This window comes from Gossypium hirsutum, unplaced genomic scaffold (assembly GCF_007990345.1).
Source record: "Gossypium hirsutum isolate 1008001.06 unplaced genomic scaffold, Gossypium_hirsutum_v2.1 scaffold_34, whole genome shotgun sequence".
Classification (NCBI taxonomy): domain Eukaryota; kingdom Viridiplantae; phylum Streptophyta; class Magnoliopsida; order Malvales; family Malvaceae; genus Gossypium; species Gossypium hirsutum.
In genome coordinates, this window is record NW_024402778.1 from 106576 (window position 1) to 122188 (window position 15613).

At 28.0% G+C, this 15613-nt stretch overlaps 1 protein-coding gene and 1 long non-coding RNA gene across 2 annotated transcripts; one reads left to right on the plus strand and one right to left on the minus strand.

The window, feature by feature from the left end:
• The first annotated feature begins 5389 nt into the window (after window positions 1-5389).
• LOC121226252 (uncharacterized) lies at window positions 5390-6226 on the plus strand. The gene is made up of 2 exons (XM_041110284.1): window positions 5390-5877; window positions 5995-6226. Coding segments are annotated over exons 1-2 (489 nt in total). The 3' UTR covers window positions 5996-6226.
• A 1811-nt stretch (window positions 6227-8037) lies between these two features.
• On the minus strand, window positions 8038-9558 carry LOC107941944 (uncharacterized). Its single transcript, XR_005924107.1, has 2 exons — window positions 9222-9558; window positions 8038-9011 (listed from the first exon to the last, which is right to left on the minus strand). It is a non-coding gene; the product is annotated as an uncharacterized lncRNA (long non-coding RNA).
• Window positions 9559-15613: the final 6055 nt, after the last annotated feature.

Genomic DNA, 15613 nt, shown 5'->3' on the forward strand with positions numbered 1-15613 from the left:
ACGAGGATTGTGTTATGCAGCAAAATATGATATTTTATATTAAAAATAATAAAAATATATACAAATTTAAAATATTATAAATTTATAAAAATATATAAAAGTACAAAAAATAAAAACATATTATAAATGAAATAAAATATATATAAATTATTAAAAATTGCCAAAAAAATTAATAATTATTAAAATAACAAAAAGTATATGTAAATTACAAAAAAAAAATTTAAAATTGTGAAAAAATATTTTATGAATTAAAATTTAACTCATTTAATGACCTATTCATTCAATTTCATCCAAAAATACCTATTTGAACATTTTTACACTTTAGCCCCTAAAGTTTCATATTTATTCAATTTAGTCCCTATTTCACAAATACACAAAATTCACACAATTCAATATAATCCAAGCTTAGAAGAATTACTATAGTGCCCCTAGAGGCCCAAAACTTTCATTTATTTCACATTTCAACCACTCAATTTGCATATTTCACAATTTAATCCCTATTTGACTTTTTTGTCAAAAATCACTTTACAAAACATATTAATCTATCAACAATTATTCATTTTCCATCATCAACATTCAAAAACATCAGGCTATCATCAATGGTAACTCACAAATTCATCAACCAATTCAAAAATTAGGGTATGGGCTAACTATGTCACGAAGCAACGATATCAAAAATGTAAAAATTATCAAAAACGTAAAATTTTTAAATTATTAAAACTTAATTATTTTAAAATAACTAAGTTATTATTATAAACAATGACATTTTTATTATTTGTTTTTACGTTTGTTTTATTATTTATTTTCTGAGTTCATGATTATCTTTCTCAAGAATATCGTTTTCAATGTTTAAACCTACGTTCTTTGTTTAAGAGTGCAGTGTATCTTATCATTACACCCTACACTTGTTGGTATGATATACTTAAATAACTAACTGTAATTCTCTACTAAAAATAAATACTAAGTTTAAGAAATATATTTAAATTTGAAATATTCGATTTATATTATTATTTCAACTTACTAAATCCATATATTAATCATATAGTCAATAGAGATTTAATTTATTAATAAAGAAATTATGAAATTTGATATTAGAAAATTACATAAATGACATGTATGTCTTTAAATTTTATAATCATCTCTTAATTCTTCATTTCTTACTCTTTAGAAGATTAATGATTATGTAATTAAGTTTGGTAGTCCTCCCCTTTAATTACCAAAACTAACAATCTTTGTGCTTACACAATACTTTAATTTTAATTTTAATTTTTATTATTAAAGTGATAAGCTTTGGATACTTCAACATCTCAAATAAGTCACTTTGGCATATACCTTACTTCCTACATTTATATCATATGAGCATCAAAATTTATTTTGCCATGAATAACCTAATTTGCAAATAAAAGAAAAGAATAATTTTACTTTTTTATTTAATTGTCTCTTCTTTCATGAAATTTCGTGTTTTTTAATTGATATGTTTTCGGATCAATTTCTTTAAGTATATCGCACGTTTGATGCATTACTTCTTTTTAACTATGATATAAAAGTAAATATATATATATATATAAACATATTTTAAATAAAATAAAATATATAAATTATTAAAAATTGCCAAAAGAAAACATTAATAATTATTAAAATAACAAAAAATAAAAATTATGAAATTATAAAAAATTATTTAAAATATAGAAAATTATTAAAATAGTTACCAAAACTAACATTCTTTGTGCTTACAGTGAAGCAAAGCACAATACTTTAATTTTTTCTTTTTAAAAGTCTCAAATATACGACTTTCCCATATACCTTACTTCCTACAATTAACTCTAATTTAATTAATCCATCATATGGAATTAATTCGTAAATTTTTTTACAAATAAAAATATATGAATTAAAGTTCATAATTTTTCAATCTACTTTTATAAAAATAAATGTAGATGTTTTCAAGGATTTTAACCTTTGTTTTATAATAGTGAACTTATTAAAAAAATCCTATGGTGATGATAAAATCTCTTAATCTTTCATTCCCTATTCTTTAAGATATTGATAAGTATGCATAAAATCTATTCATGGATGAGAGGAATGCTTTTTTGTGTTATTAGTAGAATAACAAGAAAATCAATTAAATCCTTCTCATAATTATTTTTTTCTTTGAGCCAATTAGATACATAAGAATATATAAATAACAATAATATCGAATAAAACATACAAGCATAAATGTGTCTCGATTGCTGTCCACGGATTCATGGCATGATTAAATAATCTTAAACCCGTAAAGAATCAAAGTAGTTACCTAACTTACAAATAAAAGAAAAGAACAATTTTTACTTTAATAAAGACAGCAAAGTATTATTCTTATAGAAATGCTTTACTTTGTTAGGATCTTTTTTATAACATATAAATTTTACTTTCTATTTATTATCTTTTCTTTTAAGAATTTTTTTACATTGTTAAATTGATATCAAATTCTTTGCGTATATATAATTTACATATACTTTTTGTTATTTTAATAATTATTAATTTTTTTGGTAATTTTTAATAATTTATATATTTTATTTCATTTATAATATGTTTTTTGTACTTTTATATATTTTTAATTTGTATATATTTGTATTAGTTTTATATTATTTTTAATATAAAATATCATATTTCACTGCATGGCATAATCCTCGTGTGCCACGTGGCGAAAATAACCTTAAAAATAGTTATCATTACTCTTCAATGATTGACCGTTAACTTTAACAGTTAAATTATTTAATAAATTGAAATTTTAATGTTCAATAGCTCAATTGAATTCAAAAAAAGTATAAGGGCTTAATTGATCTTTTCGAAAAAATTTAGGGGCTTTAAAGATCCTTTAGCCTTAATTTTTACATCATAATTAACAAATTTCAAAGCATCAAATATATGATATACTCAAAAAATTTGATCCGAAAACATACCAATTCAAAAGAGTAAAGAATTTCTTAGAAAAAAATAGAAAATTAAATTAAAAGTAAAGTTTATATGTTATAAAAAAAATCAAAACAAAGTAAAACATTTCTACAACATTAATACTTTGCTTTCTTTATTAAAGTAAAAATTGTTTTTTTTATTTGCAAATTTGGCAACTACTTTAGTTCTTTATGGGTTTAAGATTACTTAATCATGTCATAAATACATAAATTTAATTAATTAATTTTATTAACGACAAGAATTTAATTGGAAACCGGTAAGCTAAAAGTATTGAATAAAATTCTACTAATAACGTCATACATTTGATGTATTAAAAATTTTTAATTATGACATAAAGACTACGGTTAAAGGGTCTTTAAAAGCCTCTCAAGTTTTTCAAACGATAATCAAGTCTTTATATATATATTTGCATTCAATTGATGTTAAAATTTTGATTTATTAAACCATTTGATTGTTAAAGTTAATAGTCAACTATTAAAAGAGTAACTATAGCTATTTTTAGATATAGTTAAATTTGAAAAATCATGAGTGGTAACTATTTCTCAAAATATTATAAACAAATTGAATTTTGAAAAAGAAGAAGTAAAATAGTTTGTTACAAAATTAAAAAAGGAATGATATGAAAGAGAAGAAAGTTGGCATCTTTTCTTTTTATTAAATATGAATTGCAATGCCTTCCACCATCTTCACCCTCTTTTCTTTCTTTTCTTCCTACCTCTTTCTACCCATCTCTTTTTCTCTCTTTCCTTTCTTCATCCTCTGCCTTTCTTTCATTCCTATCATCTCCTTCCTCTTTTTCATTTCTCACAACCACACTAATTAATCGAGATGAAAAACGAGAATGAGAATGTGAGTCACGACGAGTTGATGCAACAGATTCGACATCCTTATCATTGGGAACATCCCTTGGTGTTAGTGGCAGAGCAAAGCAATGAAGGTCTCAAAGCCCACTGCGATGGATGTGGGGAACTGCTTTCAGCTCCATGCTTCACTTGTATTCATTGCAATTATCACCTTCACAAGCAATGTGCAAAGGCACCCCTTTACCTTCCTAATCACCCTCTCCATCCTGACTGCTCAGGCTCTGGTTCTTTACTTAGACAAAGACCATATGCTTTTAGCAGGGTATATGGTTGTGCATTATGCAAGGAAAAACGTAACATGTTTTTTTATAAATGTGATTGGTGTCATTTTTCCATTGACATCAAATGTGCTCAATTATCTTCTTCATTTAAGTTTAGCCAACTGTCCGAACATGACATCCACCAACATCCATTGACCTTCATAGAAAGTCCCATGGCCATAGATGTACTCAAAAGATTGAACTGCTGCTGGTGTCATGAACCATTGACAGATGATATATATCTTTGTCCTGACTGTCCATCATTCATCATTCACAAGAAATGCCTTGATGAGTTACCTACTAAAATTAATCACCCTTCCCATCACATACACCCTCTGCTTCTTAATTACAGTGACCCTTCCCATCACATACACCCTCTGCTTCTTAATTACAGTGACAGTTATAATTCTTGCAACCTATGCCAAAAGAAACATTCTCGAGCCTTTTATGGCTGTTCTCTTTGCCATTTCAACGTCGATGTTGGATGTGCTTGGCCGAGGTCCATTGTTGAATATAAAAGTCGTCATCAGCACCCATTCACCTTATTTTGGAGACAAGACTCATTCATTTGTGATGAATGTGGCACGGAAGGAAATTATATTTCATATATATGTTCAACATGCAGCCTCATGGTCCATAAGGATTGCACTTCACTCCCACGCATCATCAAATTTTCTCGACATCATCACTGCGTTTTTCACAAATATTTTCTTAAAGGTCTTACAAGGCAAGATTGCAAGATTTGTTTCAAAGAAGTGAGACTAGAGCGTGGGAGTTACTCTTGTATAAAACAAGGTTGTAATTACATTGTCCATGTGAATTGTGTCTTAGAGGATGATGAATTGTACGAGGTAATTGAGGACGAAAAGCAATCTGAGGATCTTTATGAAAAATCTATGCAGTCTTCCATCATTCGTGTTATTGAGGTGAATGAAGCTGGGGAAGCTGCAATGATTCAACATTTCATTCATCAACATTGCTTGGTGTTAGCAGACAAGATGGAGGAGGAAATTGATAGAAAATGTGATGGGTGCATGCTACCTATCTCAAATATTTTCTATTATTGTTCAGAATGCCCCTTTTTTCTTCATAAAACCTGTGCTGAAATGCCAAGAATCAAGCAACATTGGTTTCGTCAAAGCAATGCCACCTCAATTTTGACAGCTTCAGATGGTGTCAATTTTGCAATCGAAATTTTAGTGGTTTCTTCTACAATATTGAAGGATATAAAGGCATGTGCTTAAGGTGCGCTAAAGTTGCTGATATCATTAAATGTGAAGCACACCAACACTTTCTCTTTTTGATTTCAAATACATGGAGAAATGTAATGGTTGTGGCAATAGGTGTTGGAATGGTGAATTCAGATGTGGAAAGTGCAGATTTGCTGTGGATTTTGGATGCTTAGCATTACCACATTCAGCTCTTCACAAAATTGATGAACACAAGCTAAAGCTTACTTATCATGATGATAAGGAGCAAAGTTATTGTGATATTTGTGAGCAATATAGAGATCCAAGCCTTTGGTACTATTCTTGTTCAATCTGCGATACTTCTGCTCATATCGAATGTGTTCTTGGACAATTTCCATTTCTTAAAGATGGGGTCACATATCCTTTTCATTATCACAATCATCATCATGCTCTTAAATTTTTTAGGAAGGTTGAGGGCTTCCCTGAATTCTCTCGTTGTAGAAAGTTTTGCCAAGAAGAAATTCTCAAGTGTGAAAAGTCTACATGCAACTATATTGTCCACAACAAATACAATTGCATTGAGGTCACTAAGCTTAAGCTTAAAGCTTTGTGGTAAGTACTCTAAATGATTAAAAAATTATTTTTCAATCATCAATGTTGTTGATTGCTATTATTTCATGATTTTGTTTTCATTATCAACATCAGTTCTAATTGTGTTCATGGTTGTAGATGTGATTTATTAAAATGAAAAGCACCAAAGGATTTATTTGATCAAAGGAGTTCACAAAGGATTTGACATTTCATTCCTACTTCTTTGATGAAAGGATGCTCGAATTCTAAGTGTGATTTGGTTTCATTGTTACTTTGTTATGATTTGATTTCAATATTACTTTGGGATTCATCTATGATTTGTTTGGGTTTGAAAGATTTGAATTATTTCTTATTTAAATTATCTTAATTAATTTAATTATTCTCAACAGTATTGATTTATGGGTTTTAGAAGCCACCAATTTCTGGAATGGACTTCCTACTTTTCAGCTTGGATTGTGGAACCCATAATTTAAACACACACAATAATCCATAATTCTAAAAAACTAATAATAAAGATATTTATTTTATTTTATTTTATTTTTTGAAATTAGAGAAGATATTTTCTTTCTCAATTTTAAACTAAAAATTGCTCAAAAGTATACATAAAAAGAGATGAGAAGAATCTTGTTTCACTTGGTAATTTAAATGAATATAAATACCAAACTTTATTATATACAATATGTTTTGGGATAAATTTATCATTTAATAAAAAACATGAATGTGGTAGGGAGTTGACTACATTTCGTAATCAATCATCTATCATTTTAGAGAATACTCGTGACAAGATGATTAATTACTGTTGGGATAAATAATTAGTGGGTTGATCAGTTGGATCCTTAGTCCGATTTTGTAAACTTTAGTGGCATAATAGGTTAGACTTTTTCAAATTTTGTTCTTTGTATTGTGACATCTACCTCGCCCTCTAAATTAAAATTTTAATAATAAACTTAATATTTTTTATTTAGATTTATTTATATAAATATTTTTTGAGTTTTTTTTTGTAATGGTAAAATGTATTAAATCTTTCAAAATTACCGTATAAAAATATTTTTTTTATAAAATGCTCAAATAAAAGTTATTAAGTTTTAATTCTTCGATATCTTTTCAAGTGGTATTTGATTTAATTATCATTTACTCTTTCAACATTTATTGGACAATTTTAAAAAATAAAATTTTTATATGAATAATCAAAAGTTTAATCTTAATTTCATTATGTAATTTTATTAAAAATATTTTAAAAAATTATATATAACAATAGAAATAGAGAATGATAGAAAATCAGTGAATGCACCCATTTCTAAATTATATACGAAATATTTAACGGCAACGATTAGAATAACTAAATTGAAAAAAGAATTAGAGTGACCAAAACATGACAAATTTTATTTTAAAGTGACTATTTTATGTTGTTTAGATTTTGATTCACGTTTAAAATTGTTTTACAAAAAAAAAACTGAACAATGAAATGCAGACAAAAAAGTCGTACAGTAATAGTTTTAACAAAAACATTTTGAATAATTAAGTGACTTAAATGAAAACTTTAAAATAATTCAATAATCATTTTATAATTTTTTAAAGTTGAAATATCTAAACTGACTAATAATTTAATAAATTTCAACTTACTTTCCCCTAAAAAATGATTTATATATAATAATAGAAAATGATGGGTAATTTCTATACCTATTATTATCAAATGATTAAATCATCCTCTAGACACAAGCTCTCATGGTCAATAATTTTAGAATTGGATCAAATCAATCAACAATTCTAGATTTTATCAAATCTATCAATACAATTCATATATATATATATATGAAAAGCATGTCGGAGGAAATGCATACAATAAAATCATAACTATAGTTCAATGGCGTGATTCTTGATTATATTAAGGTTTACTACCAATTATTTTGGCATATTTTTATTTCTTATTTCAACCCCACATCCCTGTTTGAATATATATATATATATAATACAATAAAAACAAATAAATCAATAAATTTTAAGTATGAGAACAAAACTTGAATGGCAAATAGTTTAAACTGGCAAAAGTTAAATACCATGTATTTTGATACTATTAGTCAGGTTCTCTCATTTTGATCTCTCGTCTGGTCATATCCGACGATCGTAAATCACTCACATTCGGACATGAATATAAGAATACAATTCACATAACTTAGAAACACGATGAATGAAACATATTTATATCCAACATATCGAATATTCGACACTCACCCCCTAATACAAAGCTACTAACATTTAACATAAGATTACACAAAAATAAGCAAAGATCCCACAAGTCTCCAATGAAAGGATACGATAATCTGACGACTCTCTAGATACATGAAAACCTACTTGCTCTCGGAATACAAATGCTTAAAGCCACTAGCTATCCCCTCTAAATCACACCCTTACTAAACCGAGAATATAACCTAACCAAGCACAACTCCATTTGGAAGATATACGATTGTCACCAGTCCCAATATCAAACAGCCCCGATTCTCATGTTGCCAGCTTTCAACTCTGCATGTTAAACAATGCCGGAATTCGACTCGTTCGCCTCTTCCATTTGGCTAAGCTTTTCTCCTGCTAGCATCAAACCTCAAAAACACATTTTCCTACTTATTCTATGTTAACATCTTTATTGTTCACACAAACTAATTCCAGGATTGAAACTAACCGATCCTATTTAAGAGATTCTCTTCAACGAGCTCAAGATAAGTATTTGATCTTCAGGACGAGCTTCTGCATTTATCCAATCCGATCCAATTTCTTCAAAGTTAGGAAAACATTAGAAAAACATTTTCCTCAATTCAATCCAAACAAAACTCCTAAATATGTTGTTATAAACAGTTTAGATATTAAGAATGGGTTTGCAGTCATCAAAGTATTAGCAAGAATGACAACCTAAAGATTTTTCTTATAAAAAATTGCCAACTTAATATGTCAAGTTTCTGAGCTGAACAATGTCAGGCAGCAATAGACGCTAGCTTTTCTTAAGCATTTTATCAAACAGTTTCTATGCGCAATCAGGCTTCAAGCCAACTTGGCCGCTAAATAATGATGTCTGCCTCACGCTTCCACAAGTATCACTCCCAGGTGACACAACACATTCCCAGGTTGATACAGATGCAGCAGAGCCACCCGAGACAGGTTCACTGTTTATCAACTATTCAAACTAATAAATATATTACATTTTTAGAGCAATAAAAACAAACTTTTTAGAGCAATAAAGAAGAAGCTAAGAACTTCTTCCTAAACTAATAAATATATTCAAGCTAAGAACCTTTGACACAACACATTGCTTCTGCTGTTAAAATCGTGGTTTAGGTTGCTAATAAAGAAAAAAAGAATTAGAAAAATTGTACCTTTGACATTTTTAGAGCAATGAAATAAGTTATATGGCTGCAGAAGTCCATCTTTTCATTAAGCATGTGGGACACCCATGTCCGATGCATACTCAACAGAGTAAAACAGACTGAACCCACAAAACCACTTTTAAGTTGCAATATTAAGTGAGCATAATCCATGAAGCTAATTGTACAAATGCAAAGTAAACAGAGAAGGAACCCGACCTCCAAAATTGCACAAGAAAAATCAGGATAAAATGAGTGAACCATTTGTCGATTTTCGCATCATGCTAATAATTTATGCCGTATGCTGGTTTCTATAATAAAGGTTTGTATTTAATGAAGTAATAATCCACATGTAGATCAAGTCACAAACCTTCAACTGATGACCATGCAATTCTGATTCATTTAACAGTAGAGCACTTTGAACAGCATCAACTTCAACAGATTCAACATAGGAAAATCCTTTAGGTTGACCAAACTTGTCTGTCAAAATTGTTACCCTGAGCACAAGATTGGAATTGCTGGTGAAGTTCCTCAGGTGTACATGCATAGTCTACCTGATGTTACAAAGACATATAAAGAAATAGAGAGTAAGAGAGATGTACAAAACAATGAGATCATTTATTAATTGTACACCTAAACAGTCTACAAGGTACCTAAACAAGCCAAACAAAGCATATGCCAAACTCAATTTAAAACCGAAAATTGTTCAAAAATATACCTAAAAATAGATGAGAAAAATCTTGTTTCACTTGATAATTTAAATGAATATAAATACCAAACTTTATTATAACGTAGAGTTGTAATGTTTTGGGATAAATTTATCATTCAATAAAAAACATGAATGTGGTAGGGAGTTGTAATAGTATTTGTAATGCCTTTTTAGTTGCATGTCCAAACATTTTCTCTTTTTTGATTTCAAATGCAAGGAGAATTGTAATGATTGTGGCATCAAGTGTTGGCGTGGTGCATTTAGATGTGGAAAGTGCAGATTTACTTTGAATTTTTCATGGTTAACATTATCACATTCAGCTCTTCACAAAATTGATGAACACATGCTAAACCTTACTTATCATGATGATAAGGAGCAATCTTATTGTGATACTTCTTGCTCATCTCAAATGTGTTCTTGGAGAATTTTCATTTCTAAAGGATGGGAGCATAGTGCCTTTTTATTATTACAAACATAATCGTGATCTTAATTTTTTTAGGAAGGTCGAGGGCTACCTTGAATGCTCTTATTGTGGTAAGCTTTGCCAAGAAGAAATTCTCATGTGTGAAAAGTCTGCATGCAACTATATCATTCATTACAAATGTCGTTGGGGTTACTAATCCTAAAGCTTTGTGGTAAGTACTCTAAATGAGTAAAAAATAATTTTTCAATCACTGTTGATTGCTATTATTTCATGATTTTGTTTTCATTATTAACATCAATTGTAATTGTCTTCATAGTTGTAGATGTGATTTGTTCAATGAAAAGTAGCAAAGGATTTATTTGATAAAAGGAGTTCACAAAGGATTTGGTTTCATTGTTGCTTTGTTCATGATTGATTTGGGTTTGTATGATTTGATTCAATATTACTTCGGGATTCATCTATGATTTGTTTGGGTTTGTAAGATTTAAATTATTTCTTATTTAAATTATCTTAATTAATTTAATTATTCTCAATAGTACTTTTGAGCTTAGGCTGCGGAACCCATAATTCAAACACACAATAAAATGCTGAAATAAAAGTTATTAAGTTTTAATTCTTTTATATTTTTCAAGTAGTATTTGATTTAATTATCATTTACATTTATTGGACAATTTTTAAAAATAATTTTTTATATGAGTAATTTAAAAGTTTAATCTTAATTTGAGAATATATTTTATCTATTAACTGTCAACAATTTTGTTTAAGAAAAATAAAACAAACACCAAAATTATATATAATAATAAAAATAGAAAATGAGTGAATGGACCCATTTCTATACTATATATTTTCCCATCATGCTAATAATTTATGCCGTATGCTGGTTTCTATAATGAAGGGTTGTATTCATGCAGGTTGTAATAATCCACATGTAGATCAAGTTACAAACCTTCATCTGATGACCATGCAATTCTGATTCATTTAACAGTAGAGCACTTTGAACAGCACCAACTTCAACAAATTCAACCTAGGCAAATCCTTTAGGTTGACCAAACTTGTCTGTCAAAATTGTTACTCTGATCACAAGATTGGAATTGCTGGTGAACTTCCTCAGGTGTTCATGCATAGTCTACCTGATGTTACAAAGACATATAAAGAAATACAGAGTAAGAAAGATGTACAAAACGTTGAGAGCATGAAAAATGCCCCACAATTCCGCTTCCAGCACATTACCAACGTAAATAGAATCTGGACTAGACTTCCTCCTTTTCAGCTTGGGTCACACACAATAATCCTTCATTCAAAGAAATAAATAGTAAAAGTTTAATTTAATTATCAAAATATACCTAATTTAAATATCAAATAATTAAAAAACAGAGGAGAAAAATCTTGTTTCACTTGCTAATTTAAATATCAAATTTTATAATATTAATGTTTTGGATAAATTTATCATTTAATAAAAAAATATTAATGTGGTAGAGGGTTTGATTCCCCTTTAGACTACATTTTGTGATAAACTGTTTATCATTTTAGAGAACACTTACGATTAGAGGATCAATCATTATTATGTCACTCACGGTGAATATCTTAATTTCTTTAATTTTTTAAATAAATTTTAAAATAATTAGTTTTTCAAAACTAATTTGAAGTAAGGTTAATATTGGATTAATAAATATGATTTTGAATGTTTTATAAAACTTATACTTGAAAATATTGAAATGAATTTTTGGAATATTCCAAAATTTAAATATTTTGAATAATTATATTTTTATTTTTATTTTACTATTTTTTAAGTTCATGCATATCTAGGATTCGTGATAAGATTAAATCAAATTTTTTAATATATAATATTTAATCAAACCAAATGAGTTGGTTGGATTGACCAAATCAAGAATTGGTGGTTTAACCGATTGGATCATTGGCCCAATTTTGCAAACTTTGATGGCATCTATTCTTTGTATTATGACATCTATCTTGCCCTCACTTGAATTAAATTTTTTAATAATAAACTTAATTTTTTTATTTAGACTTATTTATAAAAATATATATTTTTTAATTTTTTTAATAGTCAAATTGTAACACCCCTTACCTGAGACCGTTGCCGGAGTCGAGCACGAGGCGTTATCTGATTTAACTTACCAGTTCGAAGCATAAAAATTTGAGTTTAAAATTAATTCACTCATGTTCAATCAATATGTCCCTAAAAATGACCCTTGAGACCCTAAAACATGCAACAAAAATGATTTGGGTCCAAACCGGAAACACTAAAAATTTTCCGAATACTTAATCAAATTAAAACAATTTATTTCACTATTCACAATAAAACTGTCCACCTGCGCAACAATCACTAATTTAATTATAACTTGAGTTACAAAACTCAAAATTTAGATCCGTAAATTTTCTCTGAAACTAGACTCATATATCTTCTTATAATAAAATTTTTAAAATTTTTAGTTTTGCCAATTATTAAAGTTTATTCTTTAAAGTTTCCCCTGTTTCACTGTTTGACAGCTCTGATCCCTCTTCGCTAAAAATTAATTATTTCAACGTACAGAATTTGGATAATATTATCGTTTGTTTCTATTGAAAATAGACTCACTAGGGAATCTAAAAATATAAATTATAACTCCAAATTCTTTTTGTACCATTTTTAATGATTTTCTAAGTTTAGAACAGGGGATTTCAAAAGCTATTTTGATCCTGTCTCACTAAAATTCAAATATCTAAAAATATACAACTCTTTTGCTTACTCTATTTCTTTCATGTGAAAATAGACTCATTTAGCATTAATTTCATATCTCATTCAGCTTCTAATTAAATTTCCACTATTTTTGGTGATTTTTCAAAATCAAACTACTGATGTTGTCCAAAACTGTGTTAGTAAAAAAAATGTTAATAACCAAGTTTATAACACATTCACTTCCTTTCAATTAAACCCTATACATGCCATATAAACCTTATGATGCACAATAAAATTTACCAAAGTAATCTGGATAGTGTGCCCTGATGTGTTGATCCGATCCACCGATTTCACATCAATCTACAAAGAACATTAAACACACAGGAGTAAGCTTACAGAAAGCTTAGTAAGTTCATAGGCCCATAATAAAATCTTACTACAACTTCACTAATAATATTAACAAACAAACAAAAATTCAACATTTCCTACCAACCATAATCTCAAACAGTGAATCTATCCAATCAAGCTCAATACCATATGTCAACTTATATTCCGACATTTAGCTTCAATTGCACTTACAAATGCCTGTCAAATTAAGGATCGTCTTACGGATTTGAGTACATTGTTTGCCCAGTGCCATGATTTGCTTGAATATTTCACATTGCTATAACTCAGTATGGTTTTCTTCACGGAAATACCATACCTACTTTTCACAACTCAGTATGGTTTTCTTTATCGAAATACCATACCTACGTTTCACACTTTGCCATGGATTCACCATGGACTTATTCGTCAATTCATCACTGATTACCGAACGTATGTACTCAATCCTGCGTATCCCTTAATTTGAACTAACAATCTCATTTTATTCTCATTTTTACCATAATCATAATTCATCAACAATATATGAATTGATACATTATATCATTCCCATATTAACAAATAATCATAAAAGTTCAGCCATATGAACTTACCTGGGCCAATTTGCAAGAGTTATAAAAGTTTAGAAACTAGTTCGATACTTTCTCTTTTCCACATTTATCTTCAGATTCCTAATCTATAATATAAAATTTTTCATTCATTAGCATCTAATTTAATACTAATTTGCTTCAAAATTTATTCCTTCCAATTTTTGAAATTACACTTTTACCCCCAAAATTTATAATTTTTACAATTTGGTCTCTACTCAATTAACCCTTCAATTGATCTATTTTTTCTCAATTAACACCTTGTCCAACTATTTTAGACTACTATATTGCCTTTGATATTCAAAACCACAACATCAAACCCTAATTCTAAATTTTTTCACAATTAGGTCCCTAAAATCAATTTCTATCAAAATTACTTAATAAATTCATCATATAATAAAATTAAAGCTTTAATTCCATATTAATTAATCATAAAAATCCAGCAGTCATCAATGGTAACTTTCAAAATCAGCCATGAAATCAATAACTAATGAAATAATTAGTTGGACCTAATTGTAAAAGTATCAAAATCACAAAAATTATAAGAAATAATAAAGAATTAAACTTACATGATTCAAATATATGAAAAACCAGCTTGGAGGGACTCTTCAATGGCATTTTTGGCTGAAAAATATGAAGAATTGCCTAGAAACTCTTTTAATTAAGATTTTTATTTGTTAACTTTTACAAAATTTCTAATTTTGCCCTTATTACATCACTTTTCCAGATTTTTCTTTTCTTATGCCGTCTCAACTATCCCTTATTGGCATATTTATGTCTTAATTCCCTCCTTATTTATCACTTAAGCTATTTAATCACAATTTAACAAATTTTGCACTATTTTCAATTTAGTTCTTTTTAATTAATTGACTATCCAAACGTTAAAATTTTTTAACGAAACTTTTATACTAACTCAATGACACTCCATAAATAATTATAAAAATATTTATGGCTCGGTTTATGAACTCGAGGTCTTGATGCCTCATTTTAGACCCAATTTACCTATTAAATTCTTTTTAAATTACAAAATTCAATAAATCACAAAATTCACTAATTCAAAAATTCTTCTAAATTCACACTTGACCCATAATTATTAGTTTATTAAATTTTATGACTGATTGGTCAGATTTAGTGATCTCGAATCACTGTTTCCGACACTGCTGAAAATTAAGCTGTTACACAAATGGATTAAATCTCTTAAAATTTTCATATAAGAATATTTTTTATAAAATATTCAAATAAAATTTATTAAATTTTAACTTATTTTATATTTTTTAAGTATTATTTTATTTAATTATCATTTACTCTTTCAACATTTATTGGACAATCAAAAGTTTAATCTTAATTTGACTATTTGATTTTTAAAAAAATATTTTATATATTAACTGCCAACAATTTTTTTAAGAAAAATAGAACAAATGCAAAAATTATATATAATATTAGAAATAGAAAATGAGTGAATGGGCCCATTTGTATGCTACATATTATCCAGGCTGCTCTTCTCAATGTTTTTGGCAAAACTCGCTTGCCACAGAGGTTGTTGATGATGATGATGAAGATGATGATGATGATGATGGAGGAAATATAATTTCCAATTTTCACTGTAGTAGAGTTTTGAAAATTAAA

Excerpts from the sequence above, each read along its gene's own strand:
- LOC121226252 (XM_041110284.1), top strand. The coding sequence starts at position 5,390 with ATGGAGAAATGTAATGGTTGTGGCAATAGGTGTTGGAATGGTGAATTC.